At 35.2% G+C, this 16,932-nt stretch overlaps 1 protein-coding gene across 4 annotated transcripts in view; it reads left to right on the plus strand.

Moving 5' to 3' along the window:
* Positions 1–14,130, plus strand: part of MYSM1 (Myb like, SWIRM and MPN domains 1) — a 44,176-nt gene extending 30,046 nt beyond the window's left edge. For 3 of the 4 annotated variants that reach the window (XM_032296845.1, XM_032296847.1, XM_032296850.1), the window contains 7 exons: positions 172–222; positions 931–1,005; positions 1,642–1,830; positions 2,900–3,032; positions 7,323–7,428; positions 7,599–7,656; positions 8,711–14,130. In XM_032296845.1, coding sequence (XP_032152736.1) covers positions 172–222; positions 931–1,005; positions 1,642–1,830; positions 2,900–3,032; positions 7,323–7,428; positions 7,599–7,656; positions 8,711–8,869 — 771 coding nt within the window. In that variant the 3' untranslated portion in view covers positions 8,870–14,130. The remainder of the gene's footprint in view (positions 1–171; positions 223–930; positions 1,006–1,641; positions 1,831–2,899; positions 3,033–7,322; positions 7,429–7,598; positions 7,657–8,710) is intronic. The other variant, XM_032296846.1, reaches the window with a different exon arrangement.
* The last annotated feature ends 2,802 nt before the right edge of the window (positions 14,131–16,932 follow it).

Below are 16,932 nucleotides of genomic sequence, written 5' to 3' on the forward strand. Positions count from 1 at the left end.
CCTGGTGGGGTTTTAAATCGTAATATTTTTTAAAAGGCTAGTTTGTTTTGAGCTTTGTTAGTACTGAGAACTTGGTGGGGTGGATAAAGAACAGGGTGGGCATTCTAGGTGGGGAGAACAAAATCTCTATTTTTATGCTCCCCCATTTTGTTTTGTTTTTTTATATTTCAGGAGCCATTTCAGGTGAAAGTGGCTTCAGAAGCACTTTTAATAATGGATTTGGTAAGGATAATCTATTGCGTTTACTTAGTTATTCTGATTTCTACTCTTGTGTATTTTTATTGCAGGCTTAAGACAGAGTATGGAAGACGTGTATTTTGGATCTTAACTATCCTCTTTTACAAGGAATCTAAAAATAAGTCTTTTCTTTTGAAGAAAAGCCAAACAATTGCATGTTTCCATATTTTAGAGAAAATAAATTAATGTGAGTTTTTGCAGACTGTTTACCATCATTAACCCTGTTTTCATTTTCTAATATCTGTGTCTGCCACCTTTTAGTTTACTGAAACAAAACACAACTCCTATAATTTGGAGGTTTTTTTGTTTTTACTAAACTACCAATACCTCCAACAGTTTTTGTGTTTGTGATGTCTTTGTGTAGAAGGATTTAGAGTGATTTTTACCTTGTATCCTTACATAATACCTTTCTTGAATAGGGAGAGTAAATGGTATCTTCATTTTGTAAGTGAAAAGGTAGAGTCAGAGAATGTTTAAGTGGCTGAAAGCTTCTCAGCCAACAGTGAAGATACCTGAAATCTTAGTCTCTGTGCACTGAGCCTAGCATCTAGTTCCTCTTTTATGTTACTTTATTTTTTAAAAGCATGATGACTACACTTATACATGACTTTCTTATGATAAGTGAGTTTTGTTAGGATTTTCTGTCAAGTGATTTTGTGCATTTGGGCTAAGTCTGTCTTGTATTTCTTTTAGCATGCTCATGTTTCTATGGCAGAAGTGATTGGTCTATTAGGAGGAAGATACTCAGAAGTTGATAAAGTAGTTGAAGTAAGTTCTCTTTTTTAAAAATATGTTTTAGTTATTATTTAGTCCTACTACCATACCAAATATTTTTATAGAATTCAGTGAATATAATTAAACTACAGACTTTACCTGTGATATATATGAGAATATGCAAATATTGCATAACTTGCTACATTTGCAAGTTATGTGATGTAACATTCCATATTCTGAGCACCTGTTTCTTTTTACCACCAAGAGAGAACATTGCCATGCCTTGGCTCCTCATTGCCTTTATTAGTAAAAAGCTACAACTTCTAAGAGGCCAGAAATATGTACTAGCACTTGTAGTTGAAAGTTTGTATGCATGATTCTGTTGAAATTATTGTCATAAGTAACAGGTGTCATTGAAAGAATACCTTTGTACAGGTATCATATGGGCTGACATGGAAAACTAGCCATTATTATGACCTTGTTTGAGTAGAAAAATGCATGCTAAGTTTCTAGCATACAATCAGATTTTTGGAGTATAAGTCATTTGCAAGTTAAAGGCTGACTATGATATTGTCAAATAAAAGTCTTGACCTTGAAAAGTTTCTGTATCTCTGAAAGAATTATAACATTAGAGTAATAGAATTAACAGGATTTTAGTATAATCATTTGAAGATCAATTGTTTTTTATAGGTCTGTGCAGCAGAACCATGTAACAGTCTGAGTACAGGACTACAGTGTGAGATGGATCCTGTATCACAAACACAGGCCTCAGAAACCTTGGCTGTTAGAGGCTACAGTGTTATTGGATGGTATCATTCTCATCCTGCTTTTGATCCCAATCCTTCCTTACGAGATATTGACACACAAGCTAAATACCAGGTATTATATGGATATATTCTGTAAGTGATTGCACACCCCCTCAGTGCTTTGTTTTAAATAGATAAACTTTAAACGTTTTTTGTTTTGCATTTCTAATATTCTGTATACTGGGAGTTCTAAAAGAATATGCATTTTTTTTTTCTGCAAGATTGATAAATGTTTATGTAAACATTTAGAAAGTCAGTTATTTTATTAATTACAGACAAGCCATGAATGTTACAGTGATAAATACTCCCAGAGCCTTTAAAAATTAATGGGAGCAACTAGGACTGGAACTAAATATAATTGAAATAATAAGAAACATAATACATTTTTTATAGCTGAAGAACAAGTTTCGTTTTATTCTGGGATTTTACATTTGATATGTGACTGGGTTTGCTGTAGGGTATTTGTAAATTATTACCATATTGATAAGAATTACAGATATAGCATGGTGAATATAATTAGTAAATATGTTCATGGCAAAACAGATTGTGTAGGCCAATTTTTTTAAAGGGGGATTCCGGATTTGGTTGAACACATTTTTGCCTGAAAAATTTTCAGTGTGAAATGAATGTCTAAGGCATTTGATTTAGTTGCAGTTTAGATGTGAACCTTTTTTTTTTTTTTTTTCTTAAGAGACAGAGTCTGACTCTTGTCACCCAGGCTGGAGTGCAATGGCGCAATCTCGGCTCACTGCAACCTCAGCCTCCCAGGTTTAAGGGATTCTGCTGCCTCAGCCTCCCAAGTAGCTGGGGTTACAGGCACGTGCTACCATGCCCCAGCTAATTTTTGTATTTTTAGTACAAACAGTATTTCACCATGTTGGCCAGGCTGGTCTTGACTTGACCTCAAGCGATCTGCCCGCCTCAGTCTCCCAAAGTGCTGGGCTAACAGGTGTGAGCCATCACGCCAGGCCAGATGTGAACTTTTTAATATACCTTTTTGTTCCTGCTTTTCCCTATTAGATGTTTAAAATGTTAGTATGGATAAACATTGGCTAAATAAATTGGATAAATAAAGTATGGATAAATTATAAACTATATAATTTATATAGTTGAAACTAATTATATTTTTCTTGTAATTGTAGAGTTACTTCTCCAGAGGAGGTGCAAAGTTCATTGGAATGATTGTTAGTCCCTATAATCGAAATAATCCCTTACCATATTCTCAAATTACCTGCCTGGTTATAAGTGAGGAAATTAGCCCAGATGGCTCTTATCGTAAGTTTTCAACAAAAATAACTTTATCCTACTTCTACTCTCATTTCTTTCACTTATACAAATCAAAAGATTTGCAACTGTGCAAAATTATTTAATGTCAGAGTTGGTGGCCTCAGCTAGGGAATTACTATTTGGGTGCCACTTAGTGTAGCCGCCCTCTTCCCTTTCATAATCTCCTGCTCTAGTCAAGTCCCCACTTTTGTTACTATGGCCACTGGGCAAAAGGATTGAAATATGGAGAAAAGTTAGGCCAGGCAGTGTGTATTTTAGGCACTGGAGATGCTGCAGTAAACAAAACAGTCTCTGTTCTCATGTAAATTGTTTTTATAAATGCAGACTGGCTTTCTCTGTGATGGCATGCAAATGAAAACAAAAATGACCTCTGGCTCTCTTGTCACCTCCCAGTTTAGGGTTAACAATGACTAACTCAGTTGGTATATTTCTTTGTTCCCATTCTATCTCAGGAAAGAATTTGGTTGGCATAGGCTGTCATCTGACTTGATTCCTCTGAGGTTTATATCTACTTGTAGCCAATCATTTCTGGGTGGATAGGGAATTAGTATAGCAGACTAGGAAAAGGAAGGGAATGTGGACAGAAAGCAAACATTAAGAGGAAACAGTAGGCTAAATAACTCTAGGATATTCTATCATTACTACCACTGCTCTAGGTCAGGTCCTCTGGACACTGTCACTGCATTTACCCCACATTGTACTCTTCCCCATTAGATCTGAGCCCTTTGAGAATAAATACTATATCGTACCCATTTTTCTATCCTGTTTCTAGCACAAGGCCTGGTATAAAGTAGATACCAAAGAATGTTTGTTTAATAATTAATTTCTCTTCATTCCTTTTTATTTATTTATTTATTTTTTGGAGACGGATTTTCGCCCTTGTTGCCTAGGCTGTAGTGCAGTGGCACGATTTTGGCTCACCGCAATCTCTGCCTCTCAGGTTTAAGGGATTCTCCTGCCTCTGCCTCCTTAATAGCTGGGATTACAGGCATGTCCACTATGCCTGGCTAATTATGTATTTTTAGTAGAGATGGGGTTTCACTATGTTGGTCAGGCTGATCTCGAACTCCTGACCTTGTTATCTGGCTCCCAAAGTGCTGGAATTACAGGTGTGAGCCAGCGAGCCTGGCCTAATTTCTCTTCATTCTTAATGATCTCACTTGGATGCCCTATGTTTGATAATGACTTACCAGCACTGCCCCCATGTTATTACTATTAGTTGCTCTATTCTTTATGTATTGCAACACTTTATTCCTGCCTTCATGGTAACTTTATCTTTTAATGCAGTTTATCTGTTTAGCAAGTCCTAATCAACTGCATGCCCAAAGAGCAGGGACTATGTCTTTTCTTTTTTTTCCAGTAGCACCTAATAAATTGCTTTGCATCTAGGAGGTGGTCAACACTATGTGGGTTTTTACTGAATTAATAATACTGGTATTAAATTTAGTCTGGAATGTCCATTTTGAGCATGGTACATAATACACATTATTCTTTAGCTCAGTACAATTTTATAAAAAACAGAACCACAATTAACTTGTTCTCTCTTTAAATCATTTTATAATCCCACAGACTGCTAGGTTTTGGAAATAAACCTCAATTCTGGTGCTGTCCAGTACAATAGCAGGCACATGGCACATGTGACTTCAAATGTAACTTGATTAGAAATACATGAAATTTAAAATTTAGTTTGTGGAATTCTACTTTGGCAAAAATGAAGTAACAAGAACCTGTCTGAAACTACCAGAAAACTGGACAAAATATATAAAATCTTGGTATTTAAACACAACTTTGAGCAGCAAACGAATACAATTGCTAAGAGATAGGAAACAAATGAAAAGAGCCCAAAATTACCCTTGCTTACGCTTATGAGGGTTTTCAGATATGGCACAAGAAGGAGAAACCCCCCAGAGCCAGGCAGACTTGATTAAGGTGATGGAGACAAGAAGACCAAGACAGGTGAGTTTGAGAGACCGAGCCCCAAGAGAACAGAAAGCAGAAGGGAGCGTGAACTCTGGAGATTTGTAGAAGGGTATCCCTGGAGTATTTAGCAAAATACGGATCCGCACATGCATGTGAAGAAAACTGCCCAGAAAGGGGAAGAAACCACTTGAAAACATTAGAGGGAACTATCCATGATGCTCCCATGAGCTACCATTAGACAGAGCTGTCTTGTAAATGACTTGTCCATGGTTAACACTATTAGATCTTAATCCTTGGTTTTTTGCTTTGCCCTTAGAAATCCTCTGGTGCAAGAATTAAGATTTTTCTAGAAGCAATGGGTTACCTTATGCTACAGTACTTTTAACTCTGGTCATATCTGCACAATATCTCTAATGGTTAAATGTTTTAACCATTGCGACAGGCAGGAAATTTAGTGATTCGTTTTCTTCTGATATTTAGTAGATAAAAATATTCTCTATTAAAGAAAACTTTTATTGGCTTTAAAAGTACCTTTTTTAACTTAAAAAATTCTTAAAATACCAAATAAAGCTGTATATAATTTTTATGTTTGTTTTCATGTTTTTCCATCAGCATAGATTGAAAATGCATTATTTACCTCTCTTTATTTTTATTTTCAACTTTCATTGAGAGTAGGAGTCACTCAGCTGGATTCAGATCCCAGCTCTGACATTTATTGCTTCTTTTTCCTTGCGCAGTTTACTCTCTCATTCTCCTTTGTTACATCTGTAAAAATCAGAAAAAAATTACTACCTTGCTTACAGTAGGTGTGTATTTGTAAAGTTTGTCAGTAATATATGTAAAGTGTTTAGCAAATAATAGGTTTTCATTGGGTAGTTATGATTATATAGCTGGTATCCCTGTTTAGTAAGTAATCAAAGCATGTCAAGTAAATGATTGTTATCACCAAGAGGAGTTTGCTTAATAGCTCATGTACTATAATGTGTCACTCTTCTTAAGTTTTTGGAGAAGAGGAATATTGAACAATTAAATAAAAAAGATCAGTCATCATCAGGCTTGCCTGTCCCCTTCCCTTCTTCCAAACACCTGAAAAAAAGTGGCTTTTTAGAGCATATTGACAGTTAAGCTATGCTTTATTTCATTGTGAGGAAACAATTCTATTTTTCTTCCCCTTGGTTTTTTTTTCCCCCATGGGTTCTGATTTGCTGGCATTTTATTGTTTTGAAAAGCCTTATCATGGTAGAAACCCGGTTGAGAGGCAGTGTTACGTAAAAGTTAAAACCAGAACTCTCAAGCCTGACTGCCTGGGTTCAAATCCTGCCTCTGCCTTTTATATCTGACCATGAGCAGGCTAACCTTTCTAGGATGTAGTGTCCTCATCAAAAATAAAAAGGGGAAAATTAATGGCAGCCACTTCACTTAAGTGATTTCACATAAAGTATTAGGTGGTACATAGTACGCATTCTAAGTGTTATTATGACAGTATCAGCCTCTGATGATGAATCAGCTGAGCTTTTTAAAAAATGCTGCAGATACATTTACATGAGGTCTTGAAGGATATGTGAGAAACAGCTAAGATAGCTCATCATTGGGTATATTTTCCTTTCTAGCTGAATATATGATATCCACCTTTTGGGCTTCTTTCTTTGCTCCAGAGTTTAGTATGACAACTTTGACTTAAAGCAGTTGCTCCCTCCCCAGGTTCATCCTGTCCTCTTGTCTAGTCTTAGATTAGCTCATCAAGGGAGGTAGAATGAGTTTGGGCTCAGAAGTGAGGCAAACCTGCTGGGTTTTAACATCTATGTCCTGCCACTTTGCTAGTCTAAATATGATTTTAATGTGTCTCAGCTTTAGTTTTCTCAACTGTAAAAAAAAAAAAAAAAAAAAAAAAAGCTACCTACCTTACAGCATTGTTGTAAGCTTAATAACCTGTATTTAATTTTTTTTTTGAATTGTCACTAGGATGGCAATGTGTTTTAGTTTGTCTAGAATAGTCCCAATTTAAACCTCTGGTTCAGCCATAATTATTAATAATACCTTCTTTCATTCAAAAAGTCTCTTGATTTGGATGATAAATTATGTGATCATCCTATCATAGTGCCCGGCATAGAATTGTCATGTAAATGGCACTTTTACTCTTCTTTATTAGTATTAATAGCTTGGCATTAATATGCTTGGTGGATCAAGCACAGTCAGGCAATAAATATTTAATGAATGCTCACTGTGTTTAAAGTGCTGTTCAGCTGATCTGTCAAGCCATGGTTGTAAAAACACGGAAGGGAATTTTAAGTATAATTAAAAGGAGATTGGAGAGTTAAGAAATAGTTGATGAAAATGTGCTTCTTTATGCTTTTCTAGGGTTACCTTACAAATTTGAAGTACAACAGATGTTAGAAGAACCTCAGTGGGGATTAGTATTTGAAAAGACAAGATGGATAATAGAAAAATACAGGCTGTCCCATAGGTATGTGCTGTGGTTTGAGATGGTTGCACATCTGCAGTGTTGCTCATTAAATTATGTTTCAGAGAAAACCCAAGTTAAATATAAAATTGTGATGTATGGCATCTGTGATAGTTTACGAAACTGATTATAGTATTTGTTTCATCAGTTTGTTTTCATATTTCTTCCTACAGCAGCGTCCCCATGGATAAAATCTTTCACCGGGATTCTGACCTGACTTGTTTGCAGAAAGTAAGCTGCCTTCATTTTAATTGGTTCCATTGTTCACAAATTCTAAAGCTATTCATCTCAATGTGTTTTCCCATGATGCCTAATGCTTTGTGGATAATTTTCTGTATATTTCTTTTATTGCTTTTTCCTTTGGAAAATTAATTTCTAGGAGATAATTAGTAATGTATTTTGTTGCCCAAACTTGCACATAGAAAAAATACTATTTTAGAATAAATCTGTCAGTGTCGGCTGATAAATTTCTTTGCAGATTATTATTATACACAATGGAGAGCATTTTCCTCGTTTTATTAAATTTGAAAGGGCCATGTTTCCATTTTAGCCTTAACAGTTGATCATTTTTAAGAATGATGGTATAAACCTGACAATTAAATTTAAATAGTCATTTTATTTAACTTTCTAATAGGAAATAAGAGTTTTGAATTCTATCAGTTCACTTCTAGGTTTTGCTTCTGTAATGATTGAGGGCTAGTAGATCAGCAACATTTGTCTTTTTTTAAATAGCAATTAGGGGATAGAATATTTAAACATAATTTTTTAAAAAATATTTTTTACTCCTTTCTGTTATATTCACTTTTTTGTGTGTTGTTGAAAAGTATATGCACATTTCCAAAGAAATAGACTCTAGCTAGCATCCTCATTTTGAAATGGTAGAATCTTGTGTTTTTATATATATAAATTGTGTGTGTGTGTGTGTGTGTGTGTGTGTGTGTGTGTGTGCGTGTGTGCCCAGGATTATTTTGCTTTATAAGTGTAACTACAAATGGAGAAAAGTCACAGATGTGTATAAAGTAGAAAGTCTCACATAAAACAATCTCAGGTTTGTCTCTTTATGTAAAATCGTAAAGGTACTAAGCTGAATGTTCCTCAGCAGCAATTTTCTACATTCCAGCTCTGTGACTATTAAACACAAGTTAACCTTCAACCATTTTTAAGGAGAGTGTTTCTCATTTGAGCCTTAGGAAATGTGAGGTCTGGAAAGGAACAAAATAGTGATAGTAATGTAAACCCTCATATTTTTTATGTATTTAAATATAAAACTTTTCTTTTCAACTAGCTTTTGGAGTGTATGAGGAAGACTCTGAGCAAAGTGACCAATTGCTTTATGGCTGAAGAATTCTTGACTGAAATAGAAAATTTGTTCCTTTCCAATTATAAAAGCAACCAAGAGAATGGAGTAACCGAAGAGAACTGCACAAAGGAATTGTTAATGTGATTATTTTACAGTTAAGACATTTGAATCTTGACACAGTAGATCTTGCTTTCAATGTTATAACCTTAAAGTGATTGTAATTTAGTTAACATTGGCACGGCTTTGGTATTTTTTCTCTAGTTCACAAAATCCAAACGTTGCCACATAAATCATGTGAAAAGGAAGAGCTACAGACTTACTTTCATACAGTGATTATCAGAGTGTTGCAAACCAGGGTCCAGCACAGTGTTCTAGTCCTTTACTAAGCAATGCTGTGTAACTTAGGCTGTGAAACTTAGGAGCCTAGTTGGCTGTACTGTTGTGTTCAGCTTGGGATTTGGACTATGTCTCTAAGTCATTTCTTCCCTGAGCTAGCCATTTATGTTTCATTGTGGTATCTCATATTTCATTTAGAAGCACTTCCATTATTTTCATATGTTCTGGTGAGATTTGTTTATGGTTACAAATGAGATGTGGATGGGTGGTCACTGAGATAATTAATATGGTTTAGAACTACTGATTAATCTAACAACATGCAGTAGGGACCCAGGAGAATCATGACAAGAAAATCTTAAAAACAAGAGAAACCCAAAAGAGAGAATGAATTACTAGTTTTTAATATTGCTTCCATTTCATTGTATAGCAACATTATCATAAGAAACGCCATTTTCCCCGCGATCTGAAAATTTTTGACTAATTTGACATGCATAAAATAATTAGCTTCAATTGTGTGTCCACTACATTAGTATATGTGATAAAACCTCATTTAACTGGAAATTAGGTAGTCATAACCCTCAAACTTTTTTTTCTACTATCTACTATTAGGAGAAAGAGGCAAATGATAATAAAGCTGGAAAAATCAGAGATTTAATTTTTAAAACAAAAACGCCTTTCAGGACATATTACATATTCAGCCCAGTTTCATATACTTTCTGAATCTGTAACGGAGGTCAGTGAACTTTTTAATGTAAAGGGCCAGTTAGTAAATAATTTTGTCTTTTTAGGCCACATATGATCTCTATGAGACATTCTTCTATGTGTGTATATGTGTGTGTGTATTTGTTTTAAACAATTCTTTAAAACTATAAAAACCATAGTTAGCTCACAGGTCTCACAAAACATAGGCTGCTGGCTATTATTCTCCAACCCCTGATCTAGAGAACTTTAAACATTAGAATTTTGTTTTACATTTGTTAAGCCTTACATCAGCTTCAAATGACACTGAAACTCAGAATTATGATCTGCATCTAAGCCCATTTTAAAATAAAGTAAGCAATCATGCTGCCTCATTCATTGAAATTCAATAGATTTTAGTTTATTTCTTAGTATCTAGAGGATTGATTTATACCTATTCACTAAGGATTCTCACTAATGTTTTCTTATATCTAAACCAGATTGATTCTACATTTTTGTTTGTTTGTTTGTTTGTTTGTAGTCAGTAGCCAGTGAAGAATAAGGAGTATTGGAAGAAGCAGTGAGCCAGCTGTAGGTGACCTGGTCTTGTCTCAACTTTGTGATTTGGGGGGATATAGTTTACTTTTCCTTAGCCTTAATTCTTGTGTAACGGAAGTCTAACTTCTTAGGGTCCTTTCAGGACTAAAATTTTATTGTTCATTCTAATTGTTGGACTACTCATGTGAAGTTTATATTTTTAGTTAATACAGTTTCCAAATTAACATACATTTTTTAAAAAACAGGTAGTATTTTTCCATTTTTCTATGTGCACTTTGGATAAACAATGAAGTATAGCTTACAAAACAATTGCTTTGAGGACTGAGAGACCAAAAGTCAGGAAACCTGAACTCTTATCCTAACTCTGTGACCAACTTTGCTGTGTGACCTTAATCAAAACGCGTAACCTGGACTGCACGCTCCTCACTGTTAATTCAAGGGCCTGAATTTTATGACTTAGTATTCTCTTCCAATCTCAGAAGTTGTGTGATTCTATGAAAGGCAGTAATTGATTCCTTTGTACTCATCTTCCTTTTGAACTGTTTCTTCATAATATATTGGGGAACAAATACTAAAAAGTTGTTATTTATTAGGTTTCTTGATTGACATTTCCCTATAATACTGATGAGTTTGGGTGATGGAAAGTAATGGAAATCGTTAAAAGTTATGCTCTCAAATCTGAGTGTCCCTGCTGTGTGTGCCAATTTTAACCATATTTGCCAACCTAAGCCATATGGTGAGGATCTCAAGGATGATAATTGTCAAGAGTTTGGGGTCTTCAGAACACAATTTTCAAAATAATACTTACTGAGTATTTTCTGACTATAGAGTACATTTATCTTGTAAAATATGTTTGAAAATACAGAGAACTATGAAGTATAAAAATCTCAGTATTACTGTTTAAAAAAACACAGTTAATAGTATAAATCCTTCCCCATTTTTTTGACAGTATAATTTGAGTATGTTAAAATTGGTTACTTTTTTCTCTCCTCCTCCATCATGTTCGCTGCTTCTTTTTTCTTTTGTCACATTCTTAAAACAGTTTTTCAACTGCAGGTACCCACATTGCTGGCACTGCCAGCCTTGGGCTACTACCAAGGATAATGGAGTCAGGGCCTTGAAGCACAGAGGAAGCCTAGAAATGACTGGGACTATGATACAGGAAGTTTAGGAGGCAGGGTCTCAAAGGAAAACCTGCCACTAAAAATGTGTACAAAGTGGAGGAAGGACTAAAGGACTTAAAGACATGAAGGTGTCTTCATCCTGATTCTGCCTTTGTTATTGCACAATGACTATAAAATAATGAGCTGAACTTTTTTTTTCTGGCTTCGCTAATGGAAATTGACACTAGCACATCCCCAGTATTAACTTAGCTTTCTTTAAAAATCTAATTCCAAAGTAACATTCAAGAAAAGAAAAACCAGTGGAACAGGATCAGTAAGCTCAGAGTCATCATCTCTATTATTTTAGCCTTGAAACATTCTTCTCTAATCCTTTTAAATTGTCTTCAGTTTCCTGTTCAAGTTATATTGCTTCAGTTACAATTTGTTTGACCCTGTATTCAGAGCTGCATTATGATTTTTGTGGGCCCTAGGGAGTTTTGCCATCTTAGACTCCTTCTTCCATAAAAAGTTAAAAGTGATATTTTACAATTGCATTTGTATGAAATGAATGTATTAACATTTTAGAGTAAAACATTTTGTTTAGTCTAGAAGTTCACTTTTTTCTTACAAGGCTAAAAAAACATTAAAACATTTTTTTGGCCACTAAAAAACTGTGGGCCTTAGGTACTGTGCCTAATGAATAAGCTGGCACTGCCTGTATTCTGAAGGGTATCATTGGAAAAATAGCAGTCATGACTCTGTCCCCTTCTAACACCACTATCCCTGAGGAAGCCTTTGCCACCCCAACCAAGAGCACTGCAGTTTCCACAGTTAACAGATCTATAGACTTGAACTTCCTTCCTTCCCAACCTAATCAAAACTCATAAATTACTTGGGACCTTTGATCCTCAAAAAAGATAGGAGGCAGTGATTTGTTTTAGTCTTCAGATATTTTTGTTCTGGTTGTCCTTAATCAATCTATAGATTTGAAACTCATGCCACACTTGAAAGGGAAACATCCTAATACCTTTCTTTTCTCCCCATTTCCTACAAACCCTTTCTTTCATCATCATTCCCTCCATTCTTTTTTCTCAGCATATAGATACAAGACCATTCTTTCTATCATTTGTTGAAAGCTAGGCCTGTAGAATAGAGATGGACAGACCATGCATGTTTCTCTGAAGCTGTTTACTGCTGCTCCCAGTCTTCCGTCCGTACCATACCTTCCCTGCCCACAGCAGTGGGGTTGAGGTCTGTGACATGCAAACTGTAAGCACAGTCAGAGCCTCTGCAGCTCCACCCAACAGAGGAGACAGGCCTCAACCTGCCTGAGCAGGTCTCCTCCTCTACATTACCTTCCTCCCATTTCTCTTGCTGGGTCCTGATGAAGTGAGCTGGAGGAACCAATACAGTCAGGTTGCCCTGGAATTGATGGTGCTTTGTTTTGTGCTTACACAAGAGCTGTGTAACACATGACCACCTGAATTGAAGCCATCCAGTCACAAGTCAACAGACAGCAGTTGATAGAATTCTCAGTAGAAATTCAGTAAGCGTGTCCAATTTTTTTTTTTTTCCACCTTTACCAAAAGCTACAGACTAAATCTGGAGTCACTTATATGATATTTAGGAAAACTTCTTTTATCTAAGCACAAAGAAAAGCACACACATTTTTATAATCATCTGCTTCATCACGGTAAATAATTTAACAAAGAAAGTTGATCAGTATCTCTAGTTTACCAGTATTTTATTATTAGTTTTCTTACAAATTAATATATTTTGTAGTATTTCCAGAAAATCACTGTGGGAGAATAATGTGCTACAGGATGTATTTCCTGACCTTTTCTTAAATGGCTGTTCCCCCCAAATTCTGCTTTCTCTGGTTCCTTTTTTATTTAAGCTATCATTATACTTTCTAGTATATTCTGAGTCTATCTTCTAAGCCATCTTAAATTTTTCCTGGAACAAGGAAGGGAATAAATATGTTGCCTCCACTAAATCAGGAGAAAATAAAAATATCCCAGGGGGGCTATGATTATGCCAAGAGCTCTAAATAGAAGTTCGAGAAGGTAAAATTAAGTTACAATATCTGGGTTGTTTTTATTTTCTTCCTTTGGTGTTTATGAATGTATTCATAAGAACTTTAATTTCAGGGGAAAAGAATGCCTGATTTGCTATCTTTGAGGTTTCCTAGTTTCTTAAGAAGTCAGTTAAATATGTTTTCATAGTTTATATTCCTGTTTCATAGATTACTGTAAAATGTGTTTAAGCCTATGGATTATAAAATAGTATTTAGAGTGTAGCATGCATGAGTTAAATAGATCAATCATATACCTTTAGATTTGTGGATCTGACATGCAATTTATGTGTTGTGTATAAGTTACTAAACACACTGCATGGTTATTGATAAACTTGTTGCTGTTTTTTTCCAAATGTTTTCAGTGTTTGTGGACTTTTTAAAATTAGTTTGAATTTTGGAATGTTCTGTAATATAATTTCAACTATTTTGTACATTTAAATATGCCATGTTGTATATGTCTGTATTTAAAAATATTGTAAATATCTGCATTTTTAGAATTATGAAAGATTTGCCTCAAAAGTGACAGAACTCTCCATACTTAATTGTGACACATTATAAAATACCTGATTTTAAGCTTTTGGATTTTATCTTGTTCTAAAAATTAAGCTGAAACATGCTGAAGATTCCATATAAATAAAATTTTGAAAATAAAATGGTGATCATTTGGATGCTTTCTAAATTATTAGCAATATACACATCGAATTGCAAAAAAAAAATTGCCACATTTTAATGTATCAAAGATTTGTGGAGCATCTATTATGTGGAACACTGTAGGGGAAGCAAAGGTGAGTAAATGTTAATTTCTTCCCACAAGAAGCCTTATTTAGTAAGTGGGAAACAGAAAAGCCCAACATGAATAGCTAAGACACTAGGATGCACAAAGACTTCCAGCATAACGGATGGTTAAACAAATGAGAGGAAATGCTGTGGAATATGAGCAGTGAGGTCAGTTTCTGGGGAAAAGAAGCCAACTAGTCAGATTTTTAAAATGGCATTTGGGGGACAATGGTCCAGAGAGAAAGACTTCAGCATAGGTATGGAGGTAAGGAATGAGAATGGTGAGAGTTTTGGTTAAAGGGTGGAGTGTATGAAGATGTTAAGAAAGCAACACACATTCTGTCAACTAAAGGCTATAGAAGGTGTAAAGGAAGTGAAAATCTCACCTTAAAAGCAGTATTAACTCATTAATCTTTAACTTTCCAGTCTTTCTAGCATATGCAAAACCTATGAATTTTTTAAAAAACCCAACAGAATCATACTGTATATCTTTAACTTCCATATTTCTCATTGAGGACGTCTTTCCATGTTGGTGCATAAAGTCTATTCATCCTTTACAGTAGGTACTTAGTATTCTGCAGTATATATTTGCCTTAATTTATTTGATCTGTTTTCATTTGGACTTCAGGTTGTTTCCATTTTTCTATTAAAAATATTAGTTTTTTCCTTTTACAGTTAATACTTCTCAGAAGAGCCCTAGAAGCTTAGTTGCTAGATCAACTAAGAACTATGCATCCTTTAAATTTCATTAGTATCTGCAGAAAAATTTTTAATTCCTATAAGCTAATTTTCCTTACAGTAGTACAGGCATATTCCATCTTGTTTATAGAACCAGTTTGAACTCAGACACCTAAATGATAGTAATTTAGGTGGCAAAGTACAAGAAGTAGTAAGTTCAGTGCAGGTATTTCTGATTGGGTGGCCCCACTGGGCAACTCATCTTCAATAGGTAATTTAGGTACCCAGGTTCCTTTCACGTAAGTGTTATCCATTGGAGGACAAGGGGAACGAACAAGAGGAGGGTGACACACCCAGTACTAAACTCCTTTGGAAATACTTTGGCTTGGAAATACACATGTTTTTTCCTATTCCTTTGGCAAGAACTAAACCTAACAGTCCCACCTGGATGCAAAGAGAGCCACTAAATGGAGTCCTCATTGGACAGGTATTTCTCCAAAATTCTACACTATGGAAAGGAAATATGAATCTTTGTTAGTGACTAGCTATCTCTGATACAGATGGCTAGGGTTGATTTTGTAAAATATTATAAACTCATCTTTACATGGCCTTTAAACTGTATTTGAGACCCCAAGTTCATAAAGAAAAGTTGACATCAAATTTCTTTGAAGCCCTAATATTAAAATAGATAACTTATTCCCCTTAATTCAGAGAATGTTAAAGCTGGAAAAAGGGTTGTTCAGGCTTACACTTCAGTATTTTAACAGGAAACAGGTTCCCAAAAATGAAGCAAATTGCCCAAAGTCACACAGCCACATTTGTAGCAAGATTGCCCCTGGAAATACCCCAGCTCTGCCACCTAACCCAAGTGCTATTGCACATTTTTTTGAGTGATTTCACATTATTTTTCAGTCTCATCAAGAAAAATTCTGAGTATTTTTTGTGAGATTCAAATATTGATACATGTTTGAATTTAAAATGTAATTGTCTTAGAACTGCAAGCTCTTATAAATGCTCAGAACATGACTTTGTGGAACAGTCAACTAAGGAATTACTATTAGAAATGATATAACTAGTGAGTCTTCATTATATTTAAGACAGTTTTACTGGCATTAAGAGTAACAAACCCAAATCCCCGATGTTTGCATCCATGTCCGCAGAGCCTTGTTCTTCAATGATCTTAATGAAAATGTTAATGTCTACGGCCACTAGAGGGTGCTCTGTCACAGTGTATCAGCACTACCATCTCAGCCCGGTATTGTTGGCTAGCCTAAGAGGCAGAAAAGACTGCACTTGTAGCTGAATTTGTAAACACTAATATGTTCACTTTTCTAATTCCTTGACATTGAGTGATCTAGAGAAATTTTCCTTGTTTTATAGTATCTCTAGGCTATCTTCACTTTGGGGTATAATAGTAACAGCCATCCATTGATACATGTAACAGCCATATATTTACACATAGATACAGTGCTAAAAATGCTTTACATACAGTGTCATATTTAATTTCCACAACAACCTTGCAAGAAGAATCTTACTACCCCCATTCTAAATTTAGCCTTAGAGAGTGTTTAAGTAACTTATTCAACATCATGCAGCCAGAAGTGGTGGAAAGAATTCAAATTCCTATGTAATTCTAAAGGCAGCTCGCTATCATGTTATTGACTTCAGAGCTGGCAGAAATTTAAGGAACAATTCAGTTCAGTCTCCTCACTTTGAGATGGGAGAACTGATACCCAAGTCCAAGTCACAGACCCAGTCAAAGCCAAATTGGGAGGTTAAAGTGTGTGCATTCCGTATCCTGTGATCCTGGGTCACACCTCATGGCAATCCTTGCCTTCTCTGAGCAACAAAAGAAATCCTGCGCTGACAGGTCCTGTGTCATGCTTTACCCAAACATCGTAGATGATGGCAAGGGATTATCTGTTACCTAGACAACAGAAGAAATGGACCTTATAGATAGAAATTTTGCTCTTACATGGTTCTCTATTCTCTATTTATAA

The sequence above is a fragment of the Sapajus apella genome, unplaced genomic scaffold, assembly GCF_009761245.1.
Source record: "Sapajus apella isolate SASKATOON/1434 unplaced genomic scaffold, GSC_monkey_1.0 scaffold36, whole genome shotgun sequence".
NCBI lineage: Eukaryota > Metazoa > Chordata > Mammalia > Primates > Cebidae > Sapajus > Sapajus apella.